Below are 16,424 nucleotides of genomic sequence, written 5' to 3' on the forward strand. Positions count from 1 at the left end.
CGCAAAAAAACCCACCTATTTATAGGATATGAGACCTACATGAAGAGTCTCGGCATTTAAGGGCACCTCATAAACATTTTGGAGGATACCTTGGGAGTGAAAAGCCAAAAGGCTTAGAAATGAAAAGCTTGAGGCTTCTCTATTTCCTTCACGTTTTCAAACAATCCCCCACATTGGTTAGAGCGCTGCAAGCTCAAACCAACACCAGACCACAAATGCATGCATGCAGACTCTATGCTCAATTCTCGAGAAACATATTGCATTTGGAATAGTAGCTTGGGGCTTTGAACTTTCCATAGTCAACACTATCGGGCATACCGGCGCCTGGTGGACGTGATGCCTTGAACCATTCCTCCTTGGTGTATACCGAGACAATAATATTGACACAATATTATTTACAAACTCATCAGTTCTCACGTTTGTGTCCTTTACTGGCCATGGAACACCACTTTGGATTCATAAGTGATTCACATGTTGAAGCGGCCCACACTTCTTCACTTACATAGGTGATTCTTTTCCAGGTATCCTGCAATACCCACCTCCTCGAGGTTTCTAAGAATCATTAAAAGTCAAAACTTAGCCTCTTACCACATGCAGGTTACAACACTCAATGCTTTCTAAAGAATGGGCGAAGATTAAAAATCTTCCGAGTGTTACAACTAGATTCATATAGCTTCTTTTTCCATTGAACCAAGCCCATGGGATCTCCAATCGTATGGTTGGGTTACCACTATAATCATCTTTTAAGATGTGGTTTTCAGTCCCATTCCTTTTAGCAATTTATGCATTTGATTACGGTTTAAACCTTTGTTAACGGATCCGCTAAGTTATCAACTGACCTTACATAGTCAACTGTGATAACACCACTTGTGATCAATTGCCTGACGGTATTATGTCGCCGACGAATATGTCGAGACTTACCGTTGTATAAGCCACTATGTGCTCTCCCTATAGCTGCTTGGCTATCACAGTATATCACTACTGTCGGCACTGGCTTCTTCCAACATGGAATATCTTCTAGGAAGTTTCTAAGCCACTCGGCTTCTTCCCCTGCTTTATCCAGAGCGATAAACTCAGATTTCATGGTGGAACGAGCTATACACGTTTGTTTCGTCGACTTCCACGAAACAGCACCACCCCCACAGTGAACACATAACCACTCGTCAAGAATGAGTCTTTTGAAACAGAGATCCAATTTGCATCACAGTACCCTTCAAGTACTTGGGGATATCTTATGTACTGCAGCTCAAAGTTAAGAGTATACTTCAAGTATCTCAAAACCCTACGTAGAGCTTTCCAATGTTCCTTGCTTGGGTTGCTCGTAAATCGGCTCAGCTTATTCACCGTACACGCAAGATCTGGTCGGGTGCAGTTTGTGATAAACATCAAACTCCCTTGATCTTTGCATATTCTTCTTGAGCTATAGGCTCACCCGTGTGCTTACTCAAATGCACGTTGGGTTCCAATGGAGTCTTAACTGGCTCACAATCGAACGAGTGAAATTTCTTTAGCACTTTCTCAATATAATGAGATTGTGTCAGAGCAATTCCCTCATGATTCCTTTTAATTTTGATTCCGAGAATCACATCAGCTAAACCCATATCTTTCATGTCGAAATTTCTCTTCAACATATTTTTGTTTCGTTGATAATGGCACATTGCTGCCCGTAATCAACATATCATCTACATAAAGACACACAATAACAAAACCGTTATCTGTGTTCTTAATGTAAACACACTTATCGCACTCATTGATAGTGAATCCATTTGCCAACATCACGTTGTCAAATTTTAAATGCCATTGTAATGGTGCTTGCTTCAACCCATATAATGACTTTACCAGTTTGCATACTTTACGCTCTTGCCCAGGCACAACAAACCCTTCGGGTTGTTCCATATATATTTCTTCTTCCAGATCACCATTCAGAAACGCAATTTTCACATCCATTTGGTGAATATCGAGATTGTGCAAAGCAGCAATCGCAAGAAGCACCCGAATGGAAGTGATTCTCGTAACAGGTGAATAGGTATCAAAAAAGTCATACCTTTCTTTCTGCTTAAAGCCTTGGACAACTAGGTGAGCTTTGTACTTATCTATAGTACCATGGGGCTTATATTTCATTTTCAGAATCCACTTGCACCCTAAAGCCTTACAGCCTTCAGGCAAGTCTACTAACACCCAAGTGTTATTTCTCATGATGGATTCAATTTCACTGTTGATAGCTTCTTGCCACCACGCTGTATCTGGGCCAGACAGAGCTTCCGCCAATGACTTTGGTTCGTCATCCAACATAAAGTTATGAAGTCGGGACCAAATATTTTAGCAACTTTAACTCTTTTACCACGTCTTGGTTCAACATCCTCAGGACTTGACCTCGTCCTTTTTGGAGGATTAGAACTAGTGGATTCATCCATCATTCTTTCACTAGAACGATCCTCTTGCCTCTTGCAAGGGTAAACATTCTTAAAGAATATAGCATTCCTTGACTCAATCGTTGTTCCTTCAGCCACGCCAGGCACAGCTGATCTATGGACTAGGAAACGATAGGCACTACTATTAAGTGCATGGCCAATAAAGATGCAATCGACTGTTTTAGGGCCTATTGCAACTTGTTTCGGAGGTGGCACTTCTACCTTCGCTAAACACCCCCACACTTTGAGGTATGAATACGAAGGTTTCTTCCCTTTCCACAACTCATAAGGAGTCACATCCCTATTTTTTAGTGGAATTTTGTTCAGGATATGATTCGCTGTTAACACAGCCTCCCCCACATGTTCTGGGGTAATCCTGAATTAATCAACAAAGCATTCATCATCTCTTTTAGTGTTTGATTTTTGCGTTCGGCAACACCATTTGATTGAGGAGAATATGGAGCTGTGGTTTGGTGAATTATACCACTTGCATGACATAATTCTGCAAACGGAGCTACATACTCACCACCTCTATCACTTCGAACACACTTAATTCGACAATTAAGTTGATTTTCGGCTTCATTTTTGAAGTCTTTACACGCTTCAATTGCCTCATCTTTACTTCTTAATAAGTAAAGGTAACAATACCTTGTGCAATCATCTATAAATGTGATGAAGTACTTTTTACCACCTCTTGTTTGCACAAATTTCAAATCACATACGTCTGTATGGATCAATTCAAGAGGTTTTGTGCTTCGCTCTACCGAATGGAACGGCAGTTTAGCCATTTTGGCTTCAACACACACTTCACATCTTTCTTGTGAGTTAAACTTATCTACTTTTAGTAAATTAAGATTTACTAGTCTTTTTATAGCATTTAGATTTACATGTCCCAATCTATTATGCCATAAATCAGAGCTCTCAAGCAAATAAGAGAACGTGTCATCTTCCTTATTGCTTATTCCTTTTCCACGGTGAATGACGTAACATTCAGCTCAAAAAGTCCATTCACTAGGTGGCCTTCACCTATGAACTTTCCATACTTGGTCAATATAACCTTTTCACACTCAAATTCTAGTGAAAATCCATGATTTACTAGAAGTGAGTCTGACACCAAATTATTTCGGATGTCTAGGACATGCAGTACATCCTTAAGGGTAAGAACTTTTCCAGATCCTAATTTTAGGAACACATTACCCACACCAACCACCTTAGAAGAGGCTTGGTTTCCCATACGTACTTTTCTACCTCCAACAGATTTGTAAGTAGAAAAACGCTTCTCTCGGAGCACACATGACATGTGGCACCCGTATCAACAAACCATTCATTTGGATTGTTACCATGGTTCACGTCGGAGACCATTGCGACCACCTCGTGATCATTGTTGTTTATAAACAACACGTTCAAATTTTGCACAATATCGTCTCCAACAATAAGTACACAATTATATCGAACCATATGTGCATTGGTATATTCAACAACCCATGCATCCCAATTACTACTACCAAGTCAAAATTGGTCTTGCTTGTCAACTGACAAACGATAAACACAATTCTCAGAGAATTGATCTCAGGGAATTAACCATTTCGTAGCCCATGAACATTGCGACTGTTCGTTTCTTCATTCAGCTTTGGAGCTCATGTTTCCTCCAACTCCAATTGGTATAATTCTGTCTTTAGAAGAGTACACTAATTTGTCTTGCGATTGTTAGAAATAGTGGGAAGAAATTCCAAGCCGTGTACAGGCGGTACTCTAACTATTACAATCGAAAGGAAACTTGCAACAAAAGAGGAATGAAAATTACAACGGAAATAAAGCAAACCAAATTTATAAGTCGAGTCGAGGAAAGCCCTCTTTCCGCAAGACAAATTACGCCCCGGCTAGTGCTCACGGAATGGCGTATTGCCCCCAAAGATAAAACCACTTCCTCCTAGCGTGTAGAAGCACCTCAAACCCGCTAGGCACCGGCGAACTTGATGGAGTTCCGAGAATTGAGCTAGACAATGCTCCTAAGATGCACATTATGATGTAGAGACCTTGAGAGAAAAGAGAGAATGTTTGTTGTTCGTGTTTATCATCTCCCAAAACTCCATCTATTTATAGGATAGGAGTACCTACATGAAGAGTCTCGGCATTAAGGCACCTCATAAACATTTTGGAGGTTACCTTGGAGTGAAAAGCCAAAAGGCTTAGGAAATGAAAAGCTTGAGGCTTCTCTATTTCCTTCACGTTTTCAACATCTTGGTCGTCCACCGAGTAAGGCCGGTAACCACCCGGAACTTGAGAACCTTGGGTTTGAGGAGGGGCTGAAATTGCTTTTCCGGACTAGGAAATGGTTGTAAGCCGAACCATTCGTGGTTCCAACCGCGGGAATCTGAGGGGTGATCGCCGGAGCCGGACATTTTTTTTTGTAAGAGTGAAAGAAAGATTGATAATTGATAAGAGAAAATGAGAGAATTTAGATGAGAATTGTGTAGTGTGATGTGAAATTTTTGTGTAGAAGTTGGGGTATTTATAGATGAAAATGTGAATTTTGGGAAAAAAAATTGAAAAATAAATTAAAAGTGGGGATAAAACGGATATAATTTATTGGGAAGTGGGAAAATATTTATTTATTTATTTAATTCAGATTTTTTAAATTAAATCTGATTTTTAAAAAAAAATGAAAATGTCAACGGCATTACCGTTGGCCAATCAGGTGTCGCCACGTCAGCTGCTCAGCGGCACGAACGTGCTCGATGCATCGAGCAACGTCGTGCCAGCGGTGAGCCACGCCAGCGGCACGGACGTCGTCCTTGGGCGCGAGCACCGCTGCGAATGCTCTTAGGTAGTACTACTACTGGAATTTAGATGCCCATTAGTCCTTTATAACACTAATAAACTGAGTTTGAGTATGGATATCCTTTTGTAAAAATAAATCATAAGAGCATCCGTAGCGGCAGACGTCCCGGCGGACGTCGGACTGGCGTGCCGGATGTCCGCGCGGGACGTCTGCCATTAGGCGTGGGAGGGACGGATGCGGACGTCCGCTACAGACACCGCAGATCCGCGGCTTTCCGACGACGTCCGTCGTGACGTCCGCCATTGCGGGTTCCCGACGGACGTCCCGATTTTTATTTTAAAAAAAAAAAACTCTATGTATACGGCTCGTTGAACTTCATTTCATTCGCACCATTTGTTTTAACGACTTTCTCTCTCTCTCTCTACGTTTCTTTTATATATCCAAAATAGCTAGTGGTAGTGTAGTGGTGCGGGTGGTAGTGGTGGGGGTACTGATGACGTAATTAAAGAACAGTTGCGGGCCGTTACGTCCAGGGAGATAAAACCGCGAGATACAAGCGGCCTTGCAGCAGCAGCAGCAGCCGGAGGTACCTCGACCCATCCATCGTCGAACTATAGTACCCCGGGACCACATCGCTGCACACTGTCGGTTGTATGAGGACTACTTCGCTCCGGAGCTGCAGTTTGGGGAGAACATGTTCCGGCGACGTTTTAGGATGCATCGTCCGCTATTTTTGTATATCGTGGGCACTTTAGAGCGTCTATACGAGTATTTCAGGATGAGGGAGGATGTGGTTGGTAAACCCGTCCACTCGCCGATACAGAAGTGCACTTGCGCAATCAGGCAGCTAGCATACGGAGGTGCGGCCGACATGTTCGATGAGTACCTCTACATCGGCGAGACAACTGCCCGCGAATGTCTGAAGTATTTTTGTGAGGGCGTTAGGGAGATATTCGGAGATAGGTATCTTCGGAAGCCTACCCCCGAACATTGTCAGGCTCTGAGGGATTGTATGCATTGGGAGTGGAAGAACTGCCCCGCCGCCTGGAAAGGGGTGTTCACTACCGGTTTCAAGGGCAAGAATCCCACGATGATCCTTGAAGCGGTAGTTGACTACCGGCTGTGGATTTGACCTGCGTATTTTGGAGTAAGAATCCCACGTCCTCTAGTCGTCGCCCCTTTTCAACGACTAGTGCATGGGCGTTGGTCCGGCCGTCAATTTCATCGCCAACGGCAACCAACACAATATGGGCTATTATTTGGCGGATGAGATATACCCTATGTGGCCCGTCTTTGTGAAAACGATCAGATGCGCAACAGACGAAAAGAAGATCTATTTTGCGGGTCGTCAGGAGGCAGCGCGCAAGGATGTGGAGCGGGCATTTGGTGTGCTCCAAGCTCGATGGGCGCCAGTAAAGGGTCAATCACGGCTGTGGTATATTGACAGCATTGCTGATATCATGTATGCTTGTATTATCATGCACAACATGATTATCGAAGATGAAGGTCCAACACTGAATGATTGGGCCAGTGATGATTTTTATGATGCCGGTCTAAGCCACGGCGTGACCACCGCCAATGTACGTATGGGGATACCCCATGAAGAGGCCGATCGAGTCCGTGCATTTGCCGACATGTGCCAACGACAAGCCCATATTCGACTCCAGAACGATATAATTGAAGAGCTATGGATGCGGATGGGTCGTCGTTGATATTTATAATGTAATTTGTTTTGACTTTTTTTTGTTGAAATGTACTTTTTTTATTTTTTTTATTTAATGAAATTTTCATTGCACTTTCTCCTTCCGTATTCGTGTCGAAATTTTAATTCCGTAAATTGTTTAATTATGTGTGCGTTTCTTTTGTGTCATATTTCTTTCCTTTTTTCTTTTTTCTTTTTTACTTTTAATTATGTTCTATTATTATTTAATTTGTATTATATAACTACTTTTAAATTAGAATATAAATATATTCATGATATTAAAATTATATAATTGGTATTTAGCTTCACTTACAAATGAAATAATTTAAACTATATTATATTTAGCATTAATATTTAAATAACTTATAAATAATAGGTATAGATATGATTATTTCCAATACAATATACATATACGTAAATTGTGCATAAATTATTATGGAGAGAGAATGATGTAAATTTAAATTTGAATTGAAAATTTGAGAAAAAGGTAATTAAGTAAAATTAACTTAGCACTAACTATTACTATTAATTTATTACATTGACTTTTATAATTATTTACAAAAATGTCATTGTGTGGCTGGCCACGTTATGGCTGCATAGCGTTAGAGCAACTGCAACGTGGACGGATGGCGTCCGTCCGTCCGTACCAGCGGCACGGAAGATGTCGTCCGCCGTTGTGCTAGCACCGCTGGCACGGCGTTGCTCGATGCATCGAGCACGTCCGTGCTAGCGAGCAGGTGACGTGGCTTGACGTGATTGGGCAACGACATAGCCGTTGCATTTGAATTTTTTTAAAAAAAATCGGTTTTTAAATAAAAAACCGATTAAAAATAAAAAAAAATCCCACTTTCCAAAAAAATATATCCGTTTTCTATCGTTTTCTACCCACTTTAATTTTTTTTTATTTTTTCCCCTAAAAATATATATTTTCATCTATAAATACTCTCACTTTCACACCAAAAAATTCACACCACACTACACAATTCTCATCTACATTCTCTCATTTCCATTCTCATCTACATTCTCTCATCTTCATTCTCAATCTTTCTTCCACTCATACAACATAACAATGTCCGGCCAAGGCGATCACCCTTCGGGCTCCCACGGTTGGAACCCTGATTGGTTCGGTTCACAACCGTTTCCTAGTCTGGAAACGGAATATTCAGCCCCTCCTCAAACCCAAAGTTCGGGCGTTCCAGGTGGCTACTGGCCTTACCCGATCAACGACCAGGATGCCCCCGAAGGGTTATACGGGTGGACACCCGAACCTAGAGCGAGGTCGACCGCCCCCTCCCAAACTCCGACTCCTCCTACTTGCGGTGTCCGCACACCGTACACTCCGACGGAGATGGAGCAATTGTTCAAGGCGTTCTTGTCAATCTCCGAAGATCCGGAGGTTGGCACGAACCAATCTGGCGATCACTTTTGGTGGCGCATTTGTCGCCGGTACAATGAAAACCGGCCGGAGGGAACAATCGAGCGCAACTAGAGTATGGTGCGCAACGCCATCTACAAAGCCAACGATGAAATCCAAAAGTTCCAGGGGTATTACCTCCAGGAAGAGCGGTCGACGGGGAGCGGCCGGAGCGAGGTCGACATCATCAGTTCTGCCATGTCGACCTACCAATCCATGAACTACAAGGCGTTCAAGTACCTCAACATTTGGCAGGAGACGTGGTCGCATCCGAAGTATAGGGGAGGCGTAACAACTTCCTCTAGCGGCTCCTCCAAACGGTCAAGGTCGGTATCCCTATCCGACGCCGGCTCCGAAGACGTTGTTAGCCAACTCGCCGGAGCTAACTTGGGTAGCTCCGACGCCGGCCCGAGCTGTTCCCAACGCCGACCGCAAGGAAGGAAGAAGGCGGCGGCCAACCGCCGTCGCGCCGCGACTCCATCTGACGATGCTCTCGAACCCGCTCCCGTTCCCGTTCCCGTGCCCTATGCGCCATCTCCACCCCCACCAACTCGTTGTGGGCGATTTTGGCCCAACTCAATATGGCCGATAGGTCAACTATGACCCCCTCGCAACTTCGATCGCACGAGGCCATGATATTGGGCCTCCAAAAATAATTGGGGGTAGTGCCGCCGGATGAATAGTCTTCAACGGAGATATTTTTAGCTTTAATTATGTAATTTTTAATTTTAGTATTTTAATTATATAATTTTTAATTTTTAGGATTTTAATTATGTAATTTTTATTTTTTAGATTTTAATTATGTCTTTTTTTATTTATTTGTAATTTGTAATATTATTTCGATTTTTTTAATAAATTTTAATATTATGGAAATGTTTATATTTAAATTGAATAATAGAATGGTGGGACCCTTGTGCTCGTCCTTGCTGAAGAGCACCGCTGTGGGTGATGTGCTCTTACTTAAGAGTAAGCAGAAATAGCGGCGTCGGGTCCACAATCGTGCTCGTTTGCAAGAGCACGGTCGTGGGTGCTCTTGCTCTTTTACCTTCTTTTTTTTGATCTCCATTCCACAGTTATGCCTTTCTCTCTCCCCAATTTTGCAGCAAATCTAGAGAGAGAATTGCAAGAATAGAGAGAGAAGCGCTATTCCGATTTCTCTCAAACCTCAAATTTCTCCCCATTCCACTGTTACACACTTTACTGCACCTCTGACCTCATTCCTTTCTGCTTTATTCATACAGCTGATTTTTCGCGGTCGCCGCCGTCTGATCTGAATCCGTTTAATTTTCGAAAAGTGAATAAATTGAAGGCTCAGCAATCTAGTTGATTATTTTCATTTTGTTCGCCGGAAGGTTGTGTTTTCGTTGAAAAATGAGCTGATTGTTTGTTTTTTATTTGATTTGCTGATTACGTTGCTGAAAATCTGGGGTTATTAGCTGAATTGATTATAGCGAGTGAGATTTTATGTTGAAATTGTGTTTTTGGTGTAGGGTATTGACGAGATCGGATTCAAACCATGGCGCCGAGCACAATACGAAAAGCGATCGGGGCGGTGAAGGATCAGACGAGCATCGGGATCGCTAAGGTCGCGAGCAACATGGCGCCGGAGCTGGAAGTAGCCATAGTCAAAGCTACCAGCCACGATGATGATCCGGCTTCAGAGAAGTACATAAGGGAAATTCTCCAATTGACCTCCTTTTCGCGTGGGTATGTTAGCGCCTGTGTTGTTGCCGTGTCTAAAAGATTGGGGAAAACGCGTGATTGGATTGTGGCTCTCAAGTGTTTGATGCTTATTCATCGATTGCTCAATGAAGGGGATGCTGTCTTCCAGCAGGAAATCATGTATGCTACTAGAAGGGGGACTAGGCTGTTGAATATGTCTGATTTCCGCGACGAGGCGCACTCGAGCTCTTGGGATCATTCGGCTTTTGTGAGGACCTATGCGCTCTACCTGGATCAGAGGCTGGAGATGATGATTTATGAGCGGAAGCAGAGCGGGAATGGAGGTGAGATGGAGACATCTGGGGCCAGAGATGATAGATATAATTATCGATCGCCACCAGAATCAAACAGGGGTGGATACGAGTATAGCCATGAGTATCGGGAGGAGCCGTATGGAATGCGCAGATCAAGGTCGTCTGGTGATGTGAGGGAATCGACGCAGGAGAGGAAAGATGCTACTCCTCTCAGGGATATGGCGCCTGAGAGGATCTTTGGGAAGATGGGTCATTTGCAGAGGCTGTTGGATCGGTTTTTGTCTTGCCGGCCAACAGGATTGGCAAAGAATGAGAGGATGATTCTGGTTGCACTGTATACAATTGTTAAGGAGAGCTTCAAGTTGTATGCTGATATCTGTGAGGTTTTGGCTGTGCTGTTGGACAGGTTCTTTGATATGGAGTATCAGGATTGTGTGAAGGCGTTTGATGCTTATGCGAGCTCAGCAAAGCAGATAGACGAGCTGGTCGGATTTTATAACTGGTGCAAGGACATTGGCGTGTCAAGATCTTCTGATTATCCAGAAGTTCAGAAAATTACTGGCAAATTGTTGGAGACATTGGAGGAATTTGTGAGGGATAGGGCTAAAGCAATGAAGAGTCCAGAGAGGAAGGTCGAGGCGTTGCCAGCACCTCCAGTGGAGGAAGAGCCGGTGCAAGATATGAATGAGATTAAGGCGCTGCCGCCTCCTGAGGACTATACTCCCCCACCACAACCTGAGCCTCTGCCTCCTAAGCCTGCCGTTCAAGAGACTGGCGATCTGCTGGATCTAAGGGACGAGGGAGTGAGTGCTGATGATCAAGGGAATAAATTTGCTCTGGCATTGTTTGCTGGACCAGTGGCCAACAATGGGAATGGCTCGTGGGAAGCATTCCATTCGAATGGGGAGTCGGAGATGACTTCTGCTTGGCAAAATCCAGCTGCAGAGACAGGCAAGGCCGATTGGGAACTGGCTCTTGTTGAAACTGCTAGTCATTTGTCTAAGCAAAAGGCAGCAATGGGTGGCGGACTTGATCCGTTGCTGTTGAATGGCATGTATGATCAGGGAATGGTTAGGCAGCATGTGAGCACTGCTCACTTGATTGGTGGAAGTGCCAGCAGCGTTGCATTGCCGGGTCCTGGAGCGAGTAAAACTCCAGTCTTGGCACTCCCTGCACCGGATGGAACAGTCCAGGCCGTTGGACTGGATCCATTTGCCGCGTCCTTGAGCATCGCTCCTCCTTCGTACGTGCAGATGGCCGACATGGAGAAGAAGCAGCAGTTGCTGGTTCAGGAGCAGATGGTGTGGCAGCAGTATCACAGAGACGGCATGCAAGGCCAGGCTAGTCTGAACAAGATCGGCGCGGGTGGATATTACGCTCCTGGCGTACAGCCCCCAATGCCGTACGGAATGCCACCGGTGAACGGAGTCGGAGTGCCACCTGCTGGTGGTTACTACTATGCTCCGTACTGATTCTTGGTAAATTTTTTCTATACGTTAGATTTTACTTTTGTTTAAATCTTGTAATTTTCAATGTATTTGATGTGAGTTTGCTCGCATTTGTGCATGACTTTGGGGAAGAGGGCAGAGAGAAATTGAGGTGAAGAGTGATTGTGAGAGATTTAAATGGTGTAATCATCTTGTTATGTAATATTATTTGCAATTTCAGGTTCTTGTTCTAGAACACTAATCCCTTTTTTTTACTCTTTCTAATATAATAAATTTGTGTATCTAGATATTGCATTAAGACTATTTCTACTTATATATGGATACTAGATTAGGGTGAACAACTGAATTCCAAATTAGAAAAGGAATCTTAGTTTAATTCTACATTTAGGTTTTAGAATCATTTGCATCTGAAATTACTTAGTCATTTATGTTTAGACCATGTCGATATAATCCTAATCATCAATTTATGCTGAGTCAGATTAATCCAAATATAAGAAAGGAACATTAGTTGTTTTTGGAAAAATTTCCGTTCTTTAGATCTCTCCTTTTCTGGAAGCATCTAGCAAAGTTGGAGCTTGAAATTATTGAAATGAATTCATTTTTCTTTTCTCAAGGGGAGGGGAAGAAAAGAGAATTTTGAATGACATTTAATTTGGTCTTACTCTTTTGGAATTATTTTTATAACTTTGTCGTGGTCTTGTTAGAAAGTGATTATTGATTTGGAATTCCATAATTCAACGCTAAATAGATTTCAACAAAAGTTGGCAGTGGCTTCCAGGTAGATGTTGTACAGTCCAACATTGCTAGGTGAAATAATTTAGAGCATCAGCAATGGAGGAGTCACAACCGCGAAGCCGATTTTTCGCCGACGCCGGTTCTGACGCCGAACCATTGCGACCGGCGTCAACTTCGGCGTGGCCATGCCGATTCGTGTGATGACGCCGGTTCTAACGCCGATCCTCACGGTGCCATTGTAGGCCCCGGATCGGCGTCAGACCGGTGTCAGATTTTAATTTTTAATTTTTTTTTCGAAAACACTATATATACGCGCTTTGAACGTCATTTTCATTCGCACCACTTGTTTTACTTTTTTAATTGTACTTTTTAATTTTTGTAATTTTTTTAAATTATTTTATTTTTTAAAAAATTAATGTACTTTTTAAATTTTAATAGTATTATTCGAATTTCCCGTATTTGTCTCGTAAATTAAATTCCGTATGTTGATACGATTGTAAATTAAATTATATAATTGTTATTAGTGATGTAGATAGGTAGTGGGAAGGCTATGTGAGGGCTATTTGATATCCAGTTGATGTGACAAGTTGATATGACAGGAAAATTTTAGTGCTGATGATGTGGCAGCGTGAAGTCCAGTCTCATTATGGATGCTATTAGGTGAGAGGGTTAGTCTATTCTGGTGCTCAATTAATTTCCATTATGAATGTGACGTGTGGACGGTTTCACAAGTCAAAATATGAATAAATTTTGAGGGGAATGAATGCCTTTTTCGCACAAATTAGTGGATACCCCATCTGCCACTTGGACCTATGAGATTATCCATATTTAATCAACTTATAAACTAATCTGATTTGACACAATTGGAAGCAAGCATATATAGATTTCGATTCAAACAACACACACACACACACACACAATAAAACAAACATGATTCATTCATCATAATTCATAAACTAATCTTTGGGAGCTTGTGTGTAAATCTTCAGGTCACCAGATTCCTTCTTGGTCCACCAGAAATATGCAACACCACATGCTACCACCAAACCTCCTACACACCCAAACACAATCCCCACAATCCTCCCCACCCGCTTCCCCTCGCCCTTCGACGAATCCTCGTACGCTGACACTGCACACGTACACAACGTATCACCAACGACTGCGCATAGCTAAATAAACTCGAATGCATAGTTTTACTGATGCATTTCTTTTGGGCACAAGATTGAAGAAAGTTATGTTTAATGTATTAAATGGAGATAGGATTAATATAGGAGAGAGAGAATAAAGTATACGTGAGAAGAAAGGACCTTGAGAAACAGCAATTGCCGAAACCAAAGGGCCAAACGTGCTCTGCCGTGGAATGCAGCAAGTCCCCTTCCCAGCCCACATCAGATGAATGTCGATCAGCGTGTTCGTCACGTTGGCATTGAACGTCTTGATTAACGCCCTCTTCGACCCGCCGGCCTCTTTTACTATGTTGAAATCTTGCAAACACTCTCTCGCCCTTGCATTGTGCTCACGGAGTCAGTTCGGACCCTGAAAAACAACGACTGAAATAACCGAATACCTGAATGTAGACGTCGAAGACGCGCCGGCCAAGGCCCTCCCAAGAAGCGGAGTCGTAATCCATCACCACCTCAGCAAAATGGAGCTCCACCCGGTAGACTCCGTTTTCTAGGCTGAGGCCGTAGTATCTGAGCGAGGCGGGAGCGATTCTTGCTGTTTTGTAGAGCTCGGAGTCGAGAGTTTTGCGATTTGGGAGTCTGTTTTGAGCTATATAAATTGGCCCATTTATGTTGGATATGAAGACTCCGGAGCTGCTCACTGCCCATTTGTTGCTGCTGCTTGTGTACAACGAGGCTGCTCCTAGCTTCTCCGAGTCGTCGTCGTATACGGAGCCATTTGTGTCAGCTTGCTCCGGACCACCACTGTTGACAGCAAATGAATCTGCAAGAAAATGGTAGTTACCTCCAACAGGAATCATCAAATTTTACATAAAAGATGTGTTTTGCATAAGCTTACTTACTTGATGGAGCTTTGTTTTTGCAGTTAATATTTTGATCAAGGCACTGCAGCATGGTAGAGGCCTTCCTGCAGAAAAAAGTAGTGAATCAAGATATGTTTTTCTCGAGATCATCTATCTTTTTCTCGAACGATGACTTACTTACTGGTTCTTGAGATTTACATCATTGATGGAAGTGCCGACTGTGTTTCTGCAATCCGAGAAGCTCAGAGAAACAGTTGAATTTGTGGTGAAACAAGTTTGCAAATGGATGGAGATGGCTTACATGGAAACATGGCTCCATCAAGAGGGATATTTCCAGTAAGAGGATTGAAAGATACGTCTCTGCGTTCGTTCAAAACAAGACGAAATCAACATGAAATTCCATATATTTGCAAATGAGTTTTTGGCCTTACAGTGCAAGTAGTTTTGAACCTATATCAGAAGGTAAAACTCCGTCGATGTTATTACTTCCAAGATATCTGTAATCAAGAGATAGATCAATTTCTCATAGATGCAACTTTTGTCTACAGAGAAGCAATGGCTCACTTACAGATACTTGAGCGAAGAAAAATCCTTGAATGAAGCCGGTATCTGCCCCGTCAGCTTATTGAAGCTCAAGTCCCTGTCTTTGTGAACCCATACAAATATGAGATACGAACATATAAACGATCAAATTCTGGTGGGTGGGGAGGCACTCACAAGAATGTAAGGTTGGGGAAAGTGCTCAGCCGTTGTGGGATTGGGCCTCGGATTTGGCAGTTTCTCAATGATCTGTTAGAAGTGCAGTGTGGGAAACAAAATTAGCAACTGAGAGAGCTGTTGCAGAGGATTTTAGAGCTTACAATATGGAGAGACTAGTCAGATTCTCTAAGAAATCAAGAGAACTGTCACTTTCGCCAACGTTAAGATCACCAATTCTCCTGAAAAGAAACGTGAGTGAAGAAAGTATAAGAGAAGAAGACATTCTTGTGATTCAAAAATATGCAACTTCTATAAGATTCTCACAGGTTTTCCAGTTTTGTTAGAGCACTGAAACTGTTGGGAATTGGGCCCTTGAGATTTGTTCCTTCAACTCTCCTATGAGCAAGCGTGATTCAGAAAGAAATAGCCAAATGGAGAGAAGCAGAAACGAAAAGAGAAGCCACAATGCATACAGATCTTTGAGTTCAGTGAAAGTGGACAAGAATTCAGGGAGTTCTCCTGTGAAGCCATTATCCGACATCCATCTGAAAACACAACAACTATCATCGACATGGTTTTGCCTAAATCGAGCATGGTACAAACAAGTTTAAGAGAATGATCAAGAAATACATTGTTTGAAGTGATGCGAGATTTGAGAGTTCTTGAGGGATTGGTCCACTCAATCCACTGCTGTCAATATATCTGAAGCATCAAATGACACTGAAATATCACAAGATGTATTGCAGCAACGCATAAATTTGAATAAAAATGTGAGCAAATAAGTTACTTACAGCTGATCTAACAACGTCAGATTTCCCAATTCGCGAGGCAATGTTCCTTGCAAGTTGTTTGAGCCAAAACTCCTGCATCGCATTAACAAGAAGAAGACAGATGCATCACGACGAGAAGCAACATCACAAGCGTGGAGAGATGATCAAAATGATTTTTAGCTTATAACTCACAAAGAGCGCAATCTGGTGAGATTACCAAGCGCTGCAGGCAAAACCGAGCTGGTGAAATTGTTAATGCCAGAGCCCTGGGCACATTCCACATTGAAACATCAAATGGAATCTTGAAAATTCCACAGAAAGATATTGCATTCATTCAGGAGAGAGATTGTGCATTAATAGTTTGATAACTAACAGTATTCATTTTTGACAGGCAGCCGCAATTTCTGCTGGTGGGATGGATCATTCAACACATTCCTGATTCAAGTTCCTTCATCATATAAACTGATCAAATCAAATTCAATGTTGAAACTATAAACATT

General features: G+C 42.6%; 2 protein-coding genes across 2 annotated transcripts; one reads left to right on the plus strand and one right to left on the minus strand.

Moving 5' to 3' along the window:
- The first annotated feature begins 9,379 nt into the window (after nt 1-9,379).
- On the plus strand, nt 9,380-11,974 carry LOC121756396 (probable clathrin assembly protein At4g32285). The gene is made up of 2 exons (XM_042151943.1): nt 9,380-9,661; nt 9,800-11,974. The coding sequence occupies exon 2, from the start codon at nt 9,826-9,828 to the stop codon at nt 11,755-11,757; it is 1,932 nt and encodes a 643-aa protein (XP_042007877.1). The 5' UTR covers nt 9,380-9,661; nt 9,800-9,825; the 3' UTR covers nt 11,758-11,974.
- Nucleotides 11,975-13,305: 1,331 nt separating this feature from the next.
- LOC121754763 (probable LRR receptor-like serine/threonine-protein kinase At1g56130) lies at nt 13,306-16,306 on the minus strand. The gene is made up of 16 exons (XM_042150072.1): nt 16,298-16,306; nt 16,117-16,190; nt 15,946-16,017; nt 15,785-15,856; nt 15,628-15,699; nt 15,479-15,550; nt 15,316-15,393; nt 15,173-15,244; nt 15,024-15,095; nt 14,887-14,952; nt 14,765-14,815; nt 14,637-14,681; nt 14,495-14,559; nt 14,029-14,415; nt 13,776-13,964; nt 13,306-13,597 (listed from the first exon to the last, which is right to left on the minus strand). The coding sequence occupies exons 1-16, from the start codon at nt 16,304-16,306 to the stop codon at nt 13,425-13,427; spliced, it is 1,569 nt and encodes a 522-aa protein (XP_042006006.1). The 3' UTR covers nt 13,306-13,424.
- Nucleotides 16,307-16,424: the final 118 nt, after the last annotated feature.

The sequence above is a fragment of the Salvia splendens genome, chromosome 11, assembly GCF_004379255.2.
Source record: "Salvia splendens isolate huo1 chromosome 11, SspV2, whole genome shotgun sequence".
Classification (NCBI taxonomy): Eukaryota; Viridiplantae; Streptophyta; class Magnoliopsida; order Lamiales; family Lamiaceae; genus Salvia; species Salvia splendens.

Excerpts from the sequence above, each read along its gene's own strand:
- LOC121754763 (XM_042150072.1), bottom strand. Across the intron at positions 16,018-16,116 it reads CTCACCAGATTGCGCTCTTT|GAGTTTTGGCTCAAACAACT; the intron begins GTGAGTTATAAG and ends AATGCGATGCAG. Across the intron at positions 14,416-14,494 it reads CAAAAACAAAGCTCCATCAA|ATTCATTTGCTGTCAACAGT; the intron begins GTAAGTAAGCTT and ends ATTTTCTTGCAG.
- LOC121756396 (XM_042151943.1), top strand. The coding sequence starts at position 9,826 with ATGGCGCCGAGCACAATACGAAAAGCGATCGGGGCGGTGAAGGATCAG.